We start from the raw sequence: 20,559 nt of genomic DNA on the forward strand, positions 1-20,559 counted from the left end.
CCGAATCGAGCGACATCATTTGGCTCCGCCGTGAAGATGAACAAGCAACAAAAGTCTGGAGGAAATTATCCTAGGACCATCTAAGAACAGATAAAAGAAGAAAGCTGGTCATTGTGTCTGAAATAGGAAGAATTCTGATTAGATAGGCCCCTTATGAGCAAGATCTACATAGCTTAGTCCCACTTCATACCATCATCATCGTACTTGAACAATCTTAGAATCGCTGAAGCAACCATATCTCCATCATGTTCCAAATCAGCCGTCTCAGCCGCCCGATCGGCATGCTCGAGATCCTTGATTCCTCCGCTGTCAACCCGCATCTGAATCTGTCTCTTGACCATGTCCTCGTCAAAAGCCAAGTGTGCTTGTGTAGTGAATAATCTGTTGGGAATGTACAGACCCTGAATGGGAGTGTGGTCACTCTTGCCCCAGATGTGGATATCTGTGTCGGGTGGGAGAAGACCGTTGGATGACTCGATGGAGGGGCCCTCAAGTACTTGATCTTGATGCATTTGGTGAAGGTAGACTTTGTCGTCATGGGTTCGGAAAAGGCGCTTGCCAACGGGTGTGAGAGTGATGGCGTTGTGGCCTAGCTCCCAGTCGTTTGAGGGTGAAGGGCCAACCTTTCCACCCAAAAGGCGTGAGAGGACCTGGTGGCCAAAGCAGACACCAGTGAAGTGAAAGTCGGGGCGTTTTGTCCATAATTCTAGTACATAAATAAGCATTGTGTTTAAATGTCAATTGGTAGTACTTACGCTTCAAAAGATCGAGCAACTCGTGAATCCAAGGGTTGTCGCCGTGGGCGTCATACATGCTCCCCGTAATAAGTAGACCATCGTAATCGTCAAATTCCTCGACCTTTGGCATGCGACCACCCTCTTCCGTGACAACAAAGACTTGCTCTGTTTCAACGCCTAGAGGAGGGTGATGCTCCTTACCTGCAACAGAGAAGTGGTGGTGTAGAATCTCACCAAAAGAGCCGCGCTCTGTTTGGGTGTTTGGATGGGGAGTATCGGTCTCGAGAACAAAGACCTTGACGACATGAGAGTCGATTGTTGGCTTGTAATGCTGACCCATGCTGCTTGCTGTAGTGTAGAATTTCTTTGGTGTTGAGAGTAAAGGTGAAGAAAAGGGCAGAAATGGTTGACGACGAGATGTGGTAGTAGTATAAGTTCTGGAAGGTGCAGGTGGAATGGTAGTTGCAGTGGAAAGAGGAAGCTGCCAGGCAACGGTTGATCTATTTAAACGGCAAGAACGAATACAGGTTCTGAACATTTTTTACAGTATTTTAATAGGTAAGATGTATTCCCAAAGACATCATATGCAGCTTCTTTATTGGATCTTGGCGAAATGTTTTTATGGCCGTTTTTCCATCTTTGACGTCAGCGAAGTCTCTTGTCCAAAGGCAAACTAGAGTAAAGTATTGAAAAGCCAAGACCGTGATGACGGCAGCGGGTCAAGGAATTAGTGGGCTTGACTTTCTGTCACAGAATGAATCATGTTTATACCGGTAATTGTTCTTATTGTTCCTGTAAATCAGGGGATCATTACAAGGATGTTTTGTTCCAATAGGAAAGAGATGGATTTACCAATCGAGAGGATGGATGATAACATGAGGGGGAAAACCCACACCACCCTAAAAAGAAGCATACATACAACTTTACTTACTTACAACCTGCTAACCTCTTCAGATCCCCAGTAAAATGTACTAATCTCAACTCCAACATACTCATCACTATACTTCATTGTCTCTTCCCCGTCTCCAGCCGCACCCGCACACACAAGCAATGGCATAAAGTGCTCTCCTCCTCTCGGAGGATGCATCATGTCGGCATACGGAAACGCCCTCCAACCCTTGAGCGCTTTCCATCTCTCCTCCTTTTCCTTCTTCATTGCCGCGTCTGACAGCACGCTGCTCCACTCGTCAGATAAAACCCGGAACTGCTTCTGCTGTTCGGGCCCCGAACCACCAAGCATCATCATGGCGCGGATGTTATGAAAGCTTGCAAAGCCCGACCCAATGACGGCAATGTTTTTAGCGCGCAGTTTACCCAGTGCTGCGCCCATGCGAAGATGCTCTTCTGGATCCTCGGATTCGAGAACCGAGACTTGGATCACGGGGATGTCGGCTTTGGGGTTGACGAGCAGCAGCGGGATGAAGACGCCATGGTCCCATCCCCGCTCGTCATCCAGCTCAGGCGTTAAACCTTCTGCCTTGAGCGCATCGGCAATCTCGTGTGCAATTTCTGGATGGCCTGGCGCGGGGTACTTGAGAGCATAAGACTCTTTGGGGAAACCGTAATAATCGTAGAGGAGTTTATGAGATGCGCCTGACGAGATGGTGGGTTTGTCGGTGGACCAGTGGGCTGTGACTAGGATGATGGCTCGGGGTTGATCTGGGGTACCAAGCTTGAGGATCTTGGGTACACGGTTCTTGAGGGAGTAGACGATATCTTTATGCTTAGGATCGCCCAAGATAGGCATAGGACCTGATCAAGTTAGCCATCATCATGTTTGAAGTATGTAGAGTTGCTAACTTACCACCACCGTGGGATAGCGCAATTACGGGAGCGACCTTTGACATTGTAGGTGTATGCGACTGAGAGAATGATGATTTGAATGTTGTTTTTGAAATAATTCTTGATGCGATGCCAGTATGTCTCAACATGTGCTACTTGTCTGTTGACTCTTTCTTGACCTCAGCTCTCTCCCATCATGGCGGGGCCTAGGAAGCTATTTATCCTCCACGGTCATGATAAGGTCAGTACTGGGCCATCATGGCTTGTGGAACCATTTCCGGTTCCCGTTGTTAACTTCCGAGACTTCATTGCATTCGACGAATAGAACCATACTTGGTCATTACCCGCGCGCGATGCTCCACTTGTTCTCCCGCACTCCATTTGTAATCCGAACTTCGGCTCTCCCGTGCCGACAAGACTGACTTGTCATGATAATCAATCTCGCGCGCGGAAGACAAACAGAGTTATCCAGACAAACAAATAGTCCAATCTAATTTATGGGATGCTCTAACAAGTACATGCTTGACTAGATAAACACAGATACTCGGTCCCTTCCATGACCAACCGCCTTGAGCCGCGATCCAATCTCAAGAGGACTTCCTTCTGTTACCATGAAATGTCCAGAATCCTTTGTCGCCGTTTCGTCTGCTCCAAGGATCTTGTAGATATTTGTACTAACAAGATCAATTGCCTCCTTCTCATCCAACCGCCCACCTCCGTTCTTGTAAGCAGTTCCAGCAGCGAAGCCAAGATCACGCAGCTCCCAGTCCTCATGGAGTCCAATTGCCACTGTCACGCCTGCATCAAGAAGTGCATCGGCAACTGTGCCATTTGTAAGTGGCGCGCCAGTGAGTACACGACGTGAGTCCCAGCTATCACCGGTCGACTGCAAAGGCGACAGGATAACACCAACGCCGGCCTCTCCAAGCTCCTTAGCCACCATGTGGGACTCAGCACCACCGATGATGGCCACCTTGAGGCGCTGAGCCACGTTGGAAGTCTCGAGTAAACCTTCAATCTCAGACTTGATTCGAAGAGCTGTCGAAATCCCATCTGCACTGTTGATCGTAAGGGCCAGGACTCGCTCACCATTCACCACCTTCTTGAGATAGGCTTCTTCTGAAAATGGGTTAACAACAGGCTGAGTGGAGGTTGCAGCCGTCAGTAACTTGTTTCTCAGTCCACCAAAGGCGGCCGAGTAGCTAGTTGTACCCCTGATACTGATATCCAGAGTGTAGTGAACTGCCAGATCAGGAGCAAATACAGCCCCTTCTTCGATACTAGTCAATGCTGAAGTCGAAAAGCCAACACTGGTGCCAAAGTGAGTTGCACCACCCACAAAAACGGGAGCTGAGATGGCCCTGGTGACACCATAGCGAGCTGCAACGTGCAACTTCTTGGAATCCAGTGCAAGTCCGTCAATGGCCCTGGAGAAGACTAGCGGGTTGGGTCCATTGTTGGTCACATCCTCGGCTTCGATCTCGCTGAGACCCAAGGTACCGCCCACAGCTGTGAAAGCTCGCGTCAAGTAACCATTTTTGAGAGCAATGGTCTTTGCATCAGTTGCGATCGCAGCATCGAACTCGGAGTCACAGTTGCCAATGCAAGAGATTTTGCCCTTGGAGACAACCACGTTGACAGGCTGACCCTGAGATTCGTAAGTCTTGCCATCTTCGAGAAGCACCTTGGTGACACCAGTGAAGAGGACGTTATCAAGCTTGCTTGGCTCCTCTACAATTTCGGCAGGCTTCTCGATGGCTACAGAAGATTCATGTTGCTTAGACAGCTCGATGGGGCTTTCAAACTGAGCTGTTCCGTCAATCCAGACCTGAACAGGAGCTGCGCCAACACTGAGAGGGTCGCTATCCCAGACAACAACATCGGCATCGAAGCCAGGCTTGACCTTGCCCAGTCGCTTGCCCATACCAAGCAGCTCGGCGGGCGCAGATGTGACACTAGCCATGGCAACGTGATATGGAAGACCGTAATGGTGTCCCTTGGCTGCTTCAAAGAGGACGTGCTGCGCATTGATGACAGGGTTATCACTGACGTATACGACTGTGAGGTTGTTTTCATTGAGGATCTTGCCAGCGTACTCGGAGCCGATATAGGCTTCAGTCTTGTAAAACATGTTGTCAGCGAAGAGAGCTGACGCAGGAGCGCGTCCTCCCCAGGTCCTCTTCAGAATCTAGAATGACTGTCAGTGCAAGTCAAAGACGTTTATGTAAAAGACTGACCTCTGGGACTAGGTACGTCTGATGGGCATGGTGGAAAGCTCGAACAGCGAATTTAAACTCATTGGTATGGTCAACCATGGCCTCTAGGTCAGGAATAGTATAACAATGCGTGTTGATATGGACCTGGCCACGGAGAGCAGCGGTCAGAGATTCCCAAGCAATCTCGCCAGGAAGATACTCATCCAGAGACTCAACGCCTTGGGACTCAGCCTTGGCACACCAGTCATCCTGCTTCTGAATCAGGTCTCTGGCCTGCTCAAAAGCATGTCGGAATTCGTAGCTTTCACCCATACGGCTGAAAGGTCTGTTTCCAACGCGGCCATGAACATTCTTGGCATTCTCACCGCAAGCCATTTTCATGTACCGCCAGTTGCGATCAGGGTCGGCCAGTAAGTCCTGGGCGCTGATTTCTTTGCGGCCATCTGGTTTGCCGACAGCATGCTTGATGAGATAGGCTTCTCCGCCAATGTTGTTACCGGAGCCTGGTAGGATGAGTGAAGTCGTAACACCGCCTGATTTGATGACCTCGATTTGAGGATCCAAGGGAAGAAGCGAGTCGATGGCGCGGGCCCAGGGTGTGATGTTGTCTGACATCTCATTGCCATCAGAGTTACCATTGAGAGAAGGTAGCGGGTACACGCCAGCATGACTATGCGTATCGACAACACCGCTCGTTAATCGGCGACCATAGGCCTCGTATACAACAGTGTTGTCGGGCAAGGAATCAGTCTTAATATCTTTCTCGACACGTTGAATGAGACCCTTCTCTAGAAAGACATCACCCTGCACCCACTCCCAGCCCTTTCCAGAACGCGCATCCTCTTGACTAGTTCCCTCGGCAGGCTCTCCAATCCAGATAGTAGCGTTCTTGATCAGAGTTGGCTTGCCACCATCGATATAACGGGCATTCTTATCTCGTCCAAGACCAGCGGGGTCCTGGGGCTTGACATGGAACTTCTTGCACGTCTGCAGGTCCTCATTTAATTTCTGGACAGATAAAGTGGTTCCCTTTCGCGGTGAAATTTGTCGCCATTGAGCAAAGACGATGAATCCAAGACATGCCAAAGCAAAGAGTCTGATGGCACGTGAACGACGCAACGATCGCCTGCTCCTCTGTTGCTGTTGGCCAACGGGCGCTGGCAGCGAGATGGAGCTATAAGGCGGAAGTTGAGCCTTTTCATCCATTGTCGCTTCTTTGCTTGAAGCTTCACAATATTCAATGGCTAATATTTCTTGAACAGTAGATGTAAGAGGAAAGAGGAGATATGAGCTTCGGAATGAAGATCACCAGCTCCTCATTGATAAGAGTTCCTGGATGTCTCGGATATTCAATCAGGTAAAGAGCGGCGGAAGCTACCTAGCCCGGCTTACAGTGATTGGTCTCCACTATGGCGAGCTATCTGTAGCGGGGAATGCAGTAGCTGCCAGGGGGTTCATAGCTCTTGCACCTGCTGTAAATGGGCGGGCAGAACGTCCATCACTGGAACTTTTGTATTTGAGCTTCGTTTGGAGTCAGATAACAAGTGGTGATCTGCTATTCAATGTTCATTCAGCTAAATAGTTAAAGTGAGAGAGTGATGGCAGTTTAGAAGTGAACTAGTGTTTCTGATTTGCCCACACTGGAGGAAATAGCATGGGACTGAGAGATATCGGTATCATGGTGTAAAGTATGGCCATGGCTATGGCTATGGCCAACTTGAATGATAGAACCATAGACGTACAGGCAGGAGAGACAGCATTATAGTAGCAGTGGTGAAGCTGGAACGAAGGCAAACAATAACAAACTATTTCTAGCTGTTCTATGTGGTCTGTCAGACCCCAGGAAGCTTGATACACTTTGTTTACACGTCTAAACGGTTCAAAGGTTAAAGTCCCATGTTCCACCACAGTTACTTCTATCAAGTTCCCTTGCTCGACTAAATGCAAGCACGTCAAGCGATCACTTTAAACTAAAGTTTGGGGTAAGTTGATAGCCGGGTCCGTTCACGCTCGGTTGTTATTTCTCGATCGTGATCCGACCTCGTGGCTAAATGTGTTCGCTTCAGGGTATAGCAAGCATCTGTCCCACTTGGAAACCCTCCCAGTTTTGTTCCTTGTCAAGACGGAAAACAAAGTTGATTAATTGTTTATTGTTTACGAATGTTTGTGGCGTTGTAGAGTTAATTGATTAACCTTCCAAGAGAACAAAGTGGTTTGTGAGCTCGGGACAACGTTCGTTTGTGTCTTATGATTGCTTGTTATTTATATTTATGTACATACAGACCTAGGGTCGAGACCGTTGAATATCCACTTGGAAATAAATGGTAAGCGCCGTACAAGGTTATGGAAGGCTGAGTATCTGTTGCTGGGTTATTAACAAATCCTACGTGTGACAGTAACTAGACTTGGCAAGTGGAAAGCTGTTGTTGTTTTATTCTACTTTATTCTGCTATATGAAAGCTATAGAGATGTTGATTATTTTGGCTGAGTCGGGTCAGAATGTATCTTTGCGATAATAAGAACAACCCCACTTACTAAAGATATGCAAGAAATAACTTAATTGATTGCCCTCCATCTCCCAGTCACTGAAACAATGCGGGTGTGGTTAGAGACAAATGTCCGAGATGGCTTTGTTGCTGTGCCAACAGAACGACGTAATTTGTTTGGGTCGGCCAGCTAAGCTTCCCCCACCAAATTATGTACATACCCATACCCGTACCCGCACTTGCCTTGCCAGATCAAAGCTCCGCTCACTCCGTACCTGACTTGGTTGAATTTATTGTACGACAACGTCTCAGAAAAGGAGTTAAACCGAACATCTTACATTCATTCTCTTATTGTATCCTCCTTTGGAACGTTCTTGTTTCTGTTTGTTTCTTAACCTCGCGACTTTTGTCTTTAACTCGTGAGCGGTCACACTAAACCTACACCGACCATTGACTTTGCATACAGCAACGCCTCGTTGATATCAAAGTTCCAGCTACCGCCCAAATAAGACGCCATCAACATTGATTTTGCCCGACGTTCGCAGCTGCTCAGTACGCGATTCGGATCTTTCTCAGCGGCAGTGGCCGTAGAGATACAAGGTATCCTTCGCTTTGTACTCTGCCATAGTTCGACCAGGCTCGTGTTCAAGTTGTCGCAATCAACTACCCGTGTCCGCATTCCAACCTCACACACACAATGGACCCGAATATGTCGCGCCCACCCGACTACAGCCTCCCGCCATACGATGACGAGGACCTTCACCACACGCCTACAGGTTACAGTCCCGCTGCTGTGAGACTGTTGACATCAGAGGAACACTACGACCCTCATCCTCACACGTATGTACCACCCTCATCACCCAGCCAGAATCCTATTCCAATTCAGACATCTCCCACACACCCTGCCTCTTCAAACTCTCCTTCGACCTCCCCTTCACCCTCAAAATTAACTCCTCCTCCTCCTCTCAACCCTCCAGTAGAGTTTCCTCTTCCATTATTTGCTTCACAAGCAGATCTCGACATGTCTTCAGAAGCAGGAGAACGGGCCTTCAAGCCTGAACCTGGTCAGCAAGATAACACTCGAGCGAACATTCAAAACCAGCAAGAACAACCTTTACCCAACCCTCCTTCATACTCACGTTCTATGGCCGAATCTCAATCCCTGTTGCCTAACAGGCCAGTTGATGGCGGTCCAGCTGCAAAGTTGCAGAACAGGAACAGAACTAGCATCCACGTCGCCTTTGCAGATCTACCTACGGATCTACCAGAGATTCCCGAGGGGATTAGCGAGAGACGTAGGGTCCACAAAGAACATCAACACCTTGGCTTAGAGGCGAATCCAACTGTCCCTCCTCGTCCAGTCAGTCGCTTAAAGAACACAAACTCACATGACCAAATTCCCAGTATCCGAAGTCCTCGAAATCTCAACTATCAACCCAGCGTCCGCTCATCAAGATCTGGTTCCATCTTCGACGATGCTCCGTCGTTGGGTCCCCCAGGCGGAGGTTCTTACATGTCCTATGATACACGAGAATATGGCTCTCCCCAGCGACCATGGACGCCCTCGTCCCGTATGTCTGACTTCACCAGATCCGATCTCTCGAGACCTCCCCCAAACAATGACATGTATGAGCCCTCCGATTTGAACGGAAGCCCCAGACCTGGAACACCCTCATCGAGATACGGCGGCAGTCCGCGACGACCTCTCCCCCCTGCGCCTCTTTTCCACAGCTCAAGACAAGCCGTTCCACCATTCGCAGATGATGCGACTGTCTCTATCCCCTTGCACGATCCTATGGACGACGATGTTTTCGGCCCTGAATCTGACCTGAGCGACGCCCGGCCTCATCCGGTTGACCGCAGCTCTTACATGTCTGCAGAGTCTCAAGACACACTAAACGAAGGCGACCCCGATGACTACGACAAGTTTGAGCACTATGGTCCCGCCCCCACCGGCGCCCAAGAAAGAAGAGGTGTTCGTGCTCCTCAAATGGCAAGGAAAGAGGTTCAGCTCATCAACGGTGAACTGGTGTTGGAGTGTAAGATCCCGACAATTCTGTACAGTTTCTTACCTCGACGTGGTGAAGTTGAGTTCACCCACATGCGTTATACCGCTGTCACATGTGACCCTGACGACTTTGTTGAAAGAGGCTACACACTGCGACAAACCTTCGGTAAGACAATCAGAGAGACTGAGCTGTTTATATGTGTCACCATGTATAACGAAGATGAGATCGGCTTCACTCGAACCATGCACGCCGTTATGAAGAACATCTCACATTTCTGTTCTCGCACGCGCTCCCGTACTTGGGGTGAGACTGGATGGCAGAAAATTGTCGTTTGCATTGTTTCAGACGGTCGTGAAAAGATTCACCCTCGTACCCTGGATGCCCTTGCTGCTATGGGCGTTTACCAACACGGCATCGCAAAGAACTTCGTCAACAACCGTGCTGTGCAGGCTCACGTTTACGAATACACAACTCAGGTCTCTCTCGACTCCGATCTCAAATTCAAGGGTGCCGAGAAGGGCATTGTTCCCTGCCAGATGATTTTCTGTCTCAAGGAAAAGAATCAGCGTAAGCTCAACTCGCACCGTTGGTTCTTCAACGCATTCGGCCAGGCTCTCAATCCCAACGTCTGCATATTGCTAGATGTTGGTACCCGTCCCAGTGGCACATCACTGTACCATTTGTGGAAGGCTTTCGATACCGACTCCAACGTCGCTGGCGCTTGTGGAGAGATCAAAGCCATGAAGGGCAAATTCGGCGTTAACCTACTCAACCCTCTCGTTGCGTCTCAAAACTTCGAGTACAAAATGTCTAATATTCTTGACAAGCCCCTGGAGTCTGTCTTTGGCTACATTACAGTCTTGCCTGGTGCTCTGAGTGCCTATCGATACCACGCGCTTCAGAATGACGAGACTGGCCACGGTCCTCTCAGCCAATACTTCAAGGGTGAGACTCTGCACGGACAACATGCCGATGTCTTCACTGCCAACATGTATCTCGCTGAAGATCGTATCCTCTGTTGGGAGTTGGTAGCCAAACGTAACGAAAGATGGGTTCTCAAGTACGTCAAGGGATGTACTGGTGAAACTGATGTGCCTGGTAAGAAACCCCCATATAAGCCAACCTCAACTTCACAGCTAACGCAAACCAGATACTGTTCCCGAGTTCATCTCTCAGCGACGTCGATGGCTCAACGGTGCCTTCTTCGCTGCTGTTTACTCCCTCGTCCACTTCAAGCAGATTTGGTTCACAGATCATACTTTCGCTCGCAAGATCCTCTTGCACATGGAGTTTCTGTACCAGTTCATCCAGCTCATGTTCACCTTTTTCTCCCTGGCCAACTTTTATCTCACTTTCTACTTCGTCGCAGGTGGTTTGACAGATCCCAAGATCGATCCCTTTGGGCACAATATTGCTACTGTCATCTTTCACATCCTGCGATACTCATGTGTGCTCCTTATATCAACGCAATTCATCCTATCGCTCGGTAATCGACCTCAAGGTTCCAGGAAGCTGTACCTTGCCAGTATGATTATTTATAGTATTATCATGATGTACACGACGTTTGCAACATTCTACATCATTATTCGCCAACTCACTTCGAAAGATGACGACATCAAGATGGGCGACAACGTCTTTACCAACATGATTGTATCCATCTTATCGACGATCGGCATGTATTTCATCATGTCAATCATGTATCTGGATCCATGGCACATGATCACATCTTCGGCGCAGTACTTTATCCTTCTTCCCAGTTACATTTGCACCTTGCAAGTCTACGCCTTCTGCAACACTCACGATGTTACCTGGGGTACCAAGGGTGACAACGTCATGAAGACTGATCTTGGTGGTGCTGTGGGTAAGGGTGAGACTGTCGAGCTGGAAATGCCTAGCGAACAGCTCGATATCGACAGTGGATACGATGAGGCTCTACGTAACCTTCGCGATCGTCTCGAGGTCCCCGAGTCTCCCCCAAGCGATTCTCAGCTGCAGGAAGATTACTACAAGAGTGTCCGAACCTACCTGGTTCTCACTTGGATGATCGGCAACGGTATCCTTGGTATGGCTGTGTCTGAAATCTACAGTGCCAGAGGCATTGGCGACAACTACTATTTGCGCTTCCTTCTCTGGTCAGTCGCCGCCCTTGCCGTTTTCCGTGCCGTTGGTTCCACCACTTTCGCCATCCTTAATGTCATCAATATGATTATCGAAGGCAGAGTGCGTTTGACTCTCAAGGCCCCTCGATGGTTGGGCGGCGTGAAGGAGAGAGTCAGCGACAAGATGAGCAGTGTGTCAAGCAACCTACGCAGTTGATGTCCGCATCGTGTTTGACTATTTGCGTTGTGCTTTCTTATTATGCACTTAGAAAAATGGGCATCTGCATTGGCGTAATTTGGCGTATTGACATTTTACCTGCATGGAAAACGACGAACCAGTTCCAACTGTTTTGGCTGGGAGTATAACGACATAGCAGATGAGTTTTTGAGAGAAAGAATATGATACCGGATATGACTGTTAAGGAAACGAATGTTTTGAATGGGAGGCTCTGTTTAATGGATATGAAAGAAACTGTCTTCTGCAGATGAGACTTATGTAAATAGTGGGAGGAATGTGTATACCCAGTGTTAAAATACGATCGATGTTAGAATAATCACAAGTCTTGAAAGACAAAGCATGGTTTTAGATGTACAAGATTCTGATATAGTGTTGAAATAATAATTCTATGAAATTCAACAATCTAGATGATTCACGCAAAGGCCTATTGAGTCAATGCGAGTATTTCTACATGGAATAAAAAGCGTTCCTATCAGTTTGCGCCGGCCAAGTTAATACAACATCAAGCTATGCAAAATAAAAACAAAAAACAACAAAGCAATGATATCAGTGTTCATCCCAACATTGATCCTTCATTCTTCTTTTTTCCGTTCCAGTTCCATGCTATAACCATAATTTTCGTTGAGTCTTTTATGTCATGATTTATTCATCATCCTCTTCTTCATCGGCAACCTGGATTTGAGAGTTAGCTTTCGTGTTTTATAGCGGATGATGTTCAAGTTGACTTACGTTGTCGTGGAAGTTCTGGCCGTCGGTGGTGGCAACAATGACACCAGAGCGGACGCAGAAGTCACCGAAGCGCTCGCCCTCGTTTCGCTCGAGAGCGTATCGCTTGAGGAGAGGCTTCATGATGTCGAGAATCTCGTCCTCCTTGATGCTCTGGCGATATAGCTTGTTGAGGCGCTGGCCGTGGTAGCCACCACCCAGGTACATGTTGTAAGCACCGTACGCCTTACCGACGAAAGCAACCTCGGCCAACCAAGGACGAGCGCAACCGTTGGGGCAACCAGTCATACGCATGACGATAGAGTCCTGGCGAAGACCGTTCTCCTCGAGGCAACCCTCAAGCTTGGAAATGAGGACAGGGAGGTATCGCTCGGACTCGGCCATGGCAAGACCACAAGTGGGAAAAGCAACACAAGCAGAAGAGCTGAGACGGAGAGCAGAGAACTGAACATTGTCCAGCTTATACTTCTTCATGAGCTCCTTGACATCGGAGAGGTCCTCGTCGGCGACGTTGCTGAGGATGAGATGCTGGTTACCGGTAAGACGAAACTCAGACTCGCCCTTGAGGGACTTGGCAATTTCGCGCAGACCAGTCTTCATCTGGAACTCAGGGGTATCCTCGATACGGCCGTTCTCGATGAAAAAGGTGAAGTGGTTAAGGCCGTTCTCATCCTTCTGCCAGCCAAAGGTATCGACGTTGCTCTTGAACTCGAAAGGCTTCTCGTTCTCGAACTTTTTGCCCCAGAGCTCCTCAACCTTACTGCGGAAGACAGGCACGGTCATGTCGTCGATGGTGTACTTGAGACGGGCATGCTTTCGGTTCTTGCGATCACCGTTGTCACGCTGGACGAGCATGATCTTCTCACAGACGATGTGGACATCCTCAGTCTTACAGAAGCCGAACATGCGACCAGTCTGAGGGTATGTCTTCTTGTTGTTGTGAGTAGCACCCATACCACCACCGGCAAGGACGTTGAAACCAGCAAGGTTACCATCCTCACCCTTGATGGCGATCAGACCAATATCGTGAGCATACACATCAGTGTCGTTGTGGGGAGGAATGGCAATGGTGATCTTGAACTTTCGGGGCAGGTAGGTAGGACCGTAGAGGGGCTCGAAGTCCTGGACGGCATCACCAGCGACTTGGGTCTTCTTGTTGTCGTCATCAGTCAACCAGATCTCATGGTAGGCACTGGTTGAGGGCAAGAGATGATCGCTGATAAGTTGAGAGCAGGCGAAAACCTGACGGTGGTACTTGGACTGAGTGGGGAGCGAACTGCACATGACGTTACGGTTCACGTCACCACAAGCAGCAATGGTGGTCATGAGAGCGCGGTTGATAGCCTGCATGGCGGGCTTGAGCTTGCTCTTGACAACACCGTGGAACTGGAAGGTTTGTCGGGTGGTGAGCTTCATGGTCTCGTTACCAAGCTCGTTGGCAATGTCGTCCATCTGAACCCACTGCTGAGGAGTTGAGATACCACCAGGCAGACGGCATCGAATCATGAAAGAGTAGGCGGGCTCGAGACCCTGAGCCTTTCGCTCATCTCGGATATCACGATCATCTTGCATGTATGTTCCGTGGAACTTGGTAAGCTGCTGGTCGGAGGCCGAGATAGCGAGAGTAGAGGGATCGTTAAGGCCCTCGACAATAGTACCACGGAGGTAGTTGGAAGCCAGCTTGATGTCTTCGTTGGTGATTGGCGGGGGCTCATCAGGAAGGCCATCGACTTTATCCACGCCAAGGGCGGTCCATAGCTTAGGCTCCCACTCCTTGTAACCAGTCTGGAAGCTGTCGGGATCCTGATCGTCACCAAGTCCAATGTCAATCAGGTGCTTACCACCCAGGTTGGTCAGGACACGGTCAAGATCCTTGGCAGGCTTGTTGTAGTAAATCTTGTCCTCCTTTCGGGGCCAGTAGTGGCTATCACCAAGACCGAAGATAGAGTAGTTGACGGCTGCGAGGTCAAGATCGGTGTTGTCCTTGATAGCATCCCAGAAAGGCAGACCGTTCTGGGGGAACTCACCCTGACCAGCAGTGGAAGTGATGAAGACAATGTTCTCCTCAGTAGGAAGATCCTCAAGAGGGTAGTCCTCCATAGCCAGGACAGTGGTCTTCAGGCCACGAGCGCGACCGCGGCTAGCCAATCGCTTGGCCAAAGTGGTAGAGTTTCCGTTGTCGGAAGCATATAGAATGGTCAGAGGAGCGCCTAGAAGACCCTCGAGGAGCTGGTTGTAGGCGTCCTTGGCCTTTCTCTTCTGCTGGGCTCGGACCTCGCTTCCAAAGTCCTTGACGAGAGCAGCAGCGAACTTGGGCTCCTTGGCAGCAAGCTGAGTGAGCTGGTTGTCGCGAGCAAGGAATTTCTTGAGCTCCTGCTTGATAAGCTCGGAGTCGAGAGAGAAGTTGGGCTCACCCTTCTTCTCGTTCTCAGGGTTCCATCGGTACAGAGGCCAGTATCCGGTATCGACGGCCTTCTTGGTCTCCTGAAGAACAGTGAGAGGGGAGTCAGTCTCGCCGAAGTAGGGAAGGTAGGCGAGGACGACAGAGGGGCCCTCAAACTTGTCAGCCTCGAGAAGAGCCTGGAGAACCTGAGTGTAGGAGCTGTAGACAGCGGTGGAGGCAACATAGACGTTGCCGAAGTTCATGGCATAAAGACCAATATCCTTCTTACGGCGATTGGCATCAGCAGCAGCACGCTCTGAGTAAGGAGTAGAGTCGATGATGAGCATGTTGACGTTCTCGCCCGAGGCAAGGACGTGGTGAACACCAGAGTTACCCAGGTCATAAGACCAGGCATCAGAACCAGTCAACCAAAGGGACTCCTTTCGGAAAAGACCCTTGGCAGAAAGGAGCTCGGCAGCCAGAGGAGAACCGTCAGTCTCAAGTCTAGCGATGACATCGTCGGCAATCTCAGTCGACTTGGAGGCATCATCAGCGTTCATGGCCCATCGTGCCAACCAGCTCTTGGGGGCATCGGTGGTGAAGCTACCGCTGGTAGCAGCATCCTTGACCTGAGAAACAAACTGGCCACGACGCTGCTTGCGGGCCAAAAGAGAACCGAATCCAAACTCTGGGCTAGCAGAGACAGTGGATGAGAGACCAGTAGTAGATGACTTGATAGCGTTGGCAATGTAAGCTCGCTGGCCGAAAAGCTGGTCAAGAATCTTGGTGTAGGCAGTCTCAAGCTGGGGAGCCTGGAGATCGTAGCCAGTGGGCTCCTTCCAAGCCTCCTTCTTTCCAACCTCAAGGTTTTGGATGGGCTTCTCAGCAGTAAGGTTCTGAAGAACACCACGCAGGGCCTGGACGACAACATCGGGGGCGATGTAGCCAAGCTGGTGGCCAACAATAGCCTCAACGCCACCAGGACCACTCTTCACGGAAGTCAAGACATCAATGAGGAGGGGACCCCACTTGGTAGTCTTGCGGTGGATCTGCTCCAACACGGCGATGCGCTTAACTGATCGAGGAATGGCCTCAACAAGTCTGGAACCGAGCCAAGGTCGGTAGAGGCGAGGGGTAAGTATGGCGGTGTTGGCGAAGATCTCCTGTGAGTTGGCCTCATCAATTGCTTGAGCGAAAGCACCGGCATCAGAGCCGAAGATGAAAAGGCAGTTCTCGGCATCAGGAGGGCCAGAGTACTCGAAAGCGCTGTACTCTCGGCCAGCAGATGTCTTGAGCTGGGCCCAGATACGTCCAGCGGACTTGTAGATGTCCTCGGAAGTGACCTGAGGAGGGGCGGACTCGACTGTTGTGGCGACCGATGAGGGCGCAACAGGAGTGCTGGACTCGCTGTCCTGGCTGGACTTGACTGAAGTTCCGGCGGAGGGGGCCTTGGAGGCATTGGCACTGGGAGGCACAGTAAGGTTGCCACTGGCGGCACCAGTTGTAGCTGGTGTATCGTGGTCTGAAGAGACGGCAACGTGACCATCATCGGCGTAGATTCCAGTCTGTGAAGAGGGAGCGGAGCCAGCCTGGTATCGGCGGACACTCTCGATATCGAGAATGTCGCGGACGACTGAAGCGTCCTCGACACCAATAGGCTTATCCTTTGCTGATGTGGAGGGAGCAAAGAAGTGAATAACACCCTTGCCAGTTCGGATGGCAAGAGCGTGAGCAGTCAAAGCCAAATCCTGTGCCTCCTGAAGGGTCTCGGACTGAACGAATGTGAATCCCGAGTTACGAATGGCGGTGATAACAGAGTAATCGGGGAATGTTCGAGGCTGAAGAGAGACGTGCAGGACAACCGGGTAGTTGGCCAACTTGTATAGGTGTGACACAGAAGGTAGGAGGATGGTGGATGTGGTTGTGACTGAGACGAGCTTGCCGGCTCGGGTAGGAGTGTACACTGATAGAAGAGGATCGGTGTTGTGTCGAACGGGAATGACCTGGAGTCATGATTAGTTCTGCTCGTTCCGCTGTTCAACCACCCAATTGCTCTGCTGATAAATCTGTATATAGATATTCATTGCTGCCATATACCGTTGCCTTTATTGGCTGGCGTGTATATGGCACCGGTTCACACAAAACCCTCAAAAGAGGCCGGAGATTTTTCGGAGAGCTCTTGGGAGGGGCATATTGCCGTGAAGCAAACTCACCTCAGGAACTGTATCAGCGCTCTGAGCGACCAAGCTGCTATCCTTGCGACCTGCGTATCGGTTCAGGTGAGAGGAGAACTCGGAATCGGTGCCAATGGCAGGCTGGACGGAGATAATGACATCGCTGGAGAGGTAGGCAATTCGAGCCACTGTGAACAAAGCATTAGCGATCTGATAGCGTTGCGCAAAACTCAATTCAATAATGTTTGAGATTCCTGTTCATTCTGGACTGTAGTCTCGCCGTTGCGCCGGTTGAGATCGATCTCTTTGCAGAATGGCAGGTTATATCTCCGACTCATGCAGCATTCCGGTATTGTACTGCATCCTGGAAATCGAACATGGGAAGAAACTCACCAGCCTCCTCAGGAGTCTTGACCTGGTGCTGTGTAGCAGCGTCCATTGTGTCCCTTCTCTTCTTCGTCTTTATCTCGTAGGGGTATTATGATCGAGCTTGGACTGTTCTATCGTAGACAGAGCAGACAAGCTGCTTAGGTGGAGGAGGGGGGGATGTATAAGAGAGATGGAGAGAAAGGAAAGAAATCTCAATGACAGGACTCGCTCAAAGCGGGATCCAGGGTCTTGAGTAGTTTTCTTCCTTTTGTAAAGGATATGATGGATATTAGAAAAAAGGTTTCTTCCCTCTTTCTCTCAACGTCCAAAAGGAAAGAAGAGAAGTTTGTAAACTGGAGCGAATAGAGACGAGACACGCCCTGCCTTTTGCCTTTAGTCTCTTAGAAGACGCCCCTCGTCTGGTCTGGTCTGGTGTCCGGTCCCTCGGCTTGCGCTTTGCTCATTCGCACGTCTTATTTTTCTCTTCCCACTCGCCGATTTTTTCCCCGCGCCATTATTAGGTAGCTAGCAAGAAAAAAAGCAGCAAATTCCATCCAAAGACAGCGCAAATGACCACCAGATTGGCTTGTATGAATCCTCGCCCTCGATTGCGTGATCGATTAGCGGGATGCTATGCCCCGGACGGCGGGGCTCATGCTCACTGTCTCGTTCTGGTCCTCAGGGTCGCGCCTTCCGCTGGAACAGGGGCCTGTGCACTACTCCGCGACCACCGATAACGAATGAGGAACTCTGTATTTGCTTCGATATCTTCTCTAATTGGCTTATTTGTCCTTAGGTAACAAGTTCAACCAATAAACTTGACCCCGCGAACACCGGCATTGGACAGGACATATGTACTGGGGTACACATCGAGAAGGACCCACCCCGAGTTCCTGCTGAGGAATACTGTTGGGCCACCGACGGTCCGCGCAAGAATCACCAAAATGATGAGAGATATTGGCGTTGCGACTGGTTGTTCAAAAACTGCATGACCTCTTTTTCAATGACAGCTTACAATTAACAGGGATGCCTCCGACTACCGACCGGTGTCCGTATATTTCTTTACTACGAGTTTACCATCTCGACATTTCCATCCAGAATAGTACAATTGGTAATCCGCCTACTCCATTTCACGATCATCAGGGTGGTCCATCGGAAAGATAAGACTCACTTCAAAGCAAAGACAAAGAGAACAAGTGCTCGGAAGGTCCCCTGTCGCCTCCTCCGTACGCGGGAGTGTCCGAACACGGAGGCTAGGAGCCTAATAATCGATGTTGAATACACAGTATTGAGCTTACTGATTGATTAACTGGTTGGCTGTTATTGGCTGTTGGAAAGAATATGCCTTGCTATCACTGTAGAGATGAGAGCTTTCACAATATCACAATAAACATTATCAAGATTAATACTGTTATTCGATTTCAATATCTACTGGTATTAGCTGCCATTGTGTGGCAAGTATTATCATTATGCCAATTTCCTATCCTAAATGATGCCAATTCATGCCACAAATCCTTGGTGAACAAGAGAACAATTCTTGCGTTTGAACGGTCCACGATAACCCAACGTGCAACGGCGAGATGCCATCATGTGTTCTCGCATCTTTGCACTCAGACCGGGATCGTCCTATCACGCAATTTCGCTTTTCAACTTGTTGTCGGCTCATCCGCTCACACCATCCGCAGCCGCCGTTCAGAAGATCCACAACATGCCGCGTTTTCGCCGCAAATGCCGCATTTCCTCCGCGTCGGCCGAGTCGTCGGTTTTGTGTCCGACATGGACTTTGTACAAGTTTCCATGATGATTTCCGTATATGAACTTTCCCCCTATCAAAACTCCGTCTATCGTATGTTGGTCCCTTTATCATGAAAATGAATCGCAGAGCATCAGCCACTGGTGGTGACTTGCATCACAAAAATGTAAAGAGGCAGCAACCGGCCTGGCCGCCAGTGTCCATGTTCCAAGTATCCGTGTATATCTTTTGAGTTCGTTCAACAGTCTGCGGCAGATCCCACGTGTCAAACGACTTTCTAGACCTCGCCCGAGAGCGTACCCGCGCCGGCTGGTTTGTTGGATCCTCCCAGGCTGGGGGCCCATTCGTCAGATTCTCGGCTGTCCAGCCAGTAAGCCCGACCACAAGAAACCATCAAACGGCCAAGGCGTCCCCGGCGGCCCTCACCGTCAGGGAGATCCTCAGCGAAGGGACCCTCCTGGTCATCAACGCCGGGGCCCTCAAGGATCATCAGTTGCATGTACTTCTGCAGCACCTGCTTCGCATACGCCATGACGACGAAGCTGAAGTACACACGGATCAACGTTGCGCCAACAATCAGCAACATGCTCGCAGCCGTTTCCTGCGGAACGACCTTTCCATGCATGGCAGCCTCCTTTCGCAGGCCTTGCATACCCTCAGCCACAAAATTTGGCAGATCCGTCTTCTTGGACTCGATTGTCTCGTTAAGCTGAGTAGAGAAGTACCAGTCTAGGCCGAAAGCTGCGGTGTATGCTGCATTGATAACGGTATCGATGATGTAAAGCCATGCGAGGGCCAGGCATTCAAAGGGGCTTTGTCGTCGAACATGAGGAGTAAGGATGGCAAGTCCTACCAGGACCGCGATGGAGTAAACGTATGTCGAGAGTTGGAGGAGAGATAGCTGATATCCAGTAAGGATGGCGAGGAGTCCGTAAACACCGGTAATCTTGTTGAAAACGAGAGCCAGTGAAATAAGCTCTGTGCCGGTCTGGAGACTGGTGATACCAAAGAGGCTCTACAAACGGTTTCTGTCAGCATTTCATGGCCATCTTCTCATCCGCGTAATACGACATCGAGACCGAGTCGCGTGCTCCTTACCTTGGGCCGGGGTAGCCGGAGGGATCGAGTAAGCCGAGACATGGCGGTGTTCTGTTGATAAAGAATATATTTCGTTCCTGAGCCTTGAGATTCGGTATGTCGTTGCCCTTTATCGATCGATAATGAGGCTCAAAAAGAAACGCGCAGGAGAAGGACGAGTGTACAGGCACGAATATGATGCAACCAGGGGTCTGTATCCAAGACTTTGCGCCCGAGACTGCCGGTGTAATCTTAAATCACGTGGTTCAGTCGAGAAAAGTCATGCTGATGTTAGAGCTTGTCAGCCAATCATGATGCTTATTCATGCTTGCTTCATCTTGGAGCTCTGGGCGTTGACAGCAGCCATCACGTCACTTAATGCAACCCCAAAATGCGCCCCCGAGTCTGCACCGAATCAATGCTGGTTCTGGTTTTGCTTGTTTTTAGTGACATATGCTTCTGTATGCAAAGAAAACCTGCAGGGTGTGTCGACGCTCCCGAAACCCGTTT

At 49.8% G+C, this 20,559-nt stretch overlaps 6 protein-coding genes across 6 annotated transcripts; 1 reads left to right on the forward strand and 5 right to left on the reverse strand.

The window, feature by feature from the left end:
• Nucleotides 1–173: 173 nt before the first annotated feature.
• Nucleotides 174–1,077, reverse strand: EDB82DRAFT_520065 (class I glutamine amidotransferase-like protein; the record flags this gene model as incomplete). The annotated part of the gene is made up of 2 exons (XM_025731040.1): nucleotides 174–706; nucleotides 756–1,077. 2 exons carry the CDS (start codon nucleotides 1,075–1,077, stop codon nucleotides 174–176), a joined length of 855 nt encoding a protein of 284 aa, XP_025590106.1.
• A 591-nt stretch (nucleotides 1,078–1,668) lies between these two features.
• Nucleotides 1,669–2,584, reverse strand: EDB82DRAFT_520066 (Extradiol ring-cleavage dioxygenase, class III enzyme, subunit B; the record flags this gene model as incomplete). The annotated part of the gene is made up of 2 exons (XM_025731039.1): nucleotides 1,669–2,489; nucleotides 2,542–2,584. The coding sequence occupies 2 exons, from the start codon at nucleotides 2,582–2,584 to the stop codon at nucleotides 1,669–1,671; spliced, it is 864 nt and encodes a 287-aa protein (XP_025590105.1).
• Nucleotides 2,585–2,830: 246 nt separating this feature from the next.
• On the reverse strand, nucleotides 2,831–6,191 carry EDB82DRAFT_40194 (uncharacterized protein). Its single transcript, XM_025731038.2, has 2 exons — nucleotides 4,757–6,191; nucleotides 2,831–4,707 (listed from the first exon to the last, which is right to left on the reverse strand). The coding sequence occupies exons 1-2, from the start codon at nucleotides 5,939–5,941 to the stop codon at nucleotides 3,046–3,048; spliced, it is 2,847 nt and encodes a 948-aa protein (XP_025590104.1). The 5' UTR covers nucleotides 5,942–6,191; the 3' UTR covers nucleotides 2,831–3,045.
• Nucleotides 6,192–8,365: 2,174 nt separating this feature from the next.
• On the forward strand, nucleotides 8,366–11,546 carry EDB82DRAFT_424052 (chitin synthase class II; the record flags this gene model as incomplete). Its single annotated transcript, XM_025731037.2, has 2 exons — nucleotides 8,366–10,328; nucleotides 10,381–11,546. 2 exons carry the CDS (start codon nucleotides 8,366–8,368, stop codon nucleotides 11,544–11,546), a joined length of 3,129 nt encoding a protein of 1,042 aa, XP_025590103.2.
• Nucleotides 11,547–11,906: 360 nt separating this feature from the next.
• On the reverse strand, nucleotides 11,907–17,289 carry EDB82DRAFT_550431 (uncharacterized protein; the record flags this gene model as incomplete). The annotated part of the gene is made up of 3 exons (XM_065609568.1): nucleotides 11,907–16,679; nucleotides 16,890–17,038; nucleotides 17,244–17,289. 3 exons carry the CDS (start codon nucleotides 17,287–17,289, stop codon nucleotides 12,267–12,269), a joined length of 4,608 nt encoding a protein of 1,535 aa, XP_065465498.1. The 3' UTR covers nucleotides 11,907–12,266.
• A 1,879-nt stretch (nucleotides 17,290–19,168) lies between these two features.
• Nucleotides 19,169–20,268, reverse strand: EDB82DRAFT_40349 (Inositolphosphorylceramide synthase subunit Kei1-domain-containing protein). Its single transcript, XM_025731035.2, has 2 exons — nucleotides 20,071–20,268; nucleotides 19,169–19,987 (listed from the first exon to the last, which is right to left on the reverse strand). The coding sequence occupies exons 1-2, from the start codon at nucleotides 20,110–20,112 to the stop codon at nucleotides 19,250–19,252; spliced, it is 780 nt and encodes a 259-aa protein (XP_025590101.1). The 5' UTR covers nucleotides 20,113–20,268; the 3' UTR covers nucleotides 19,169–19,249.
• Nucleotides 20,269–20,559: the final 291 nt, after the last annotated feature.

Source organism: Fusarium venenatum (genome assembly GCF_020744135.1).
Source record: "Fusarium venenatum strain MPI-CAGE-CH-0201 chromosome Unknown EDB82scaffold_1, whole genome shotgun sequence".
Taxonomy (NCBI): domain Eukaryota; kingdom Fungi; phylum Ascomycota; class Sordariomycetes; order Hypocreales; family Nectriaceae; genus Fusarium; species Fusarium venenatum.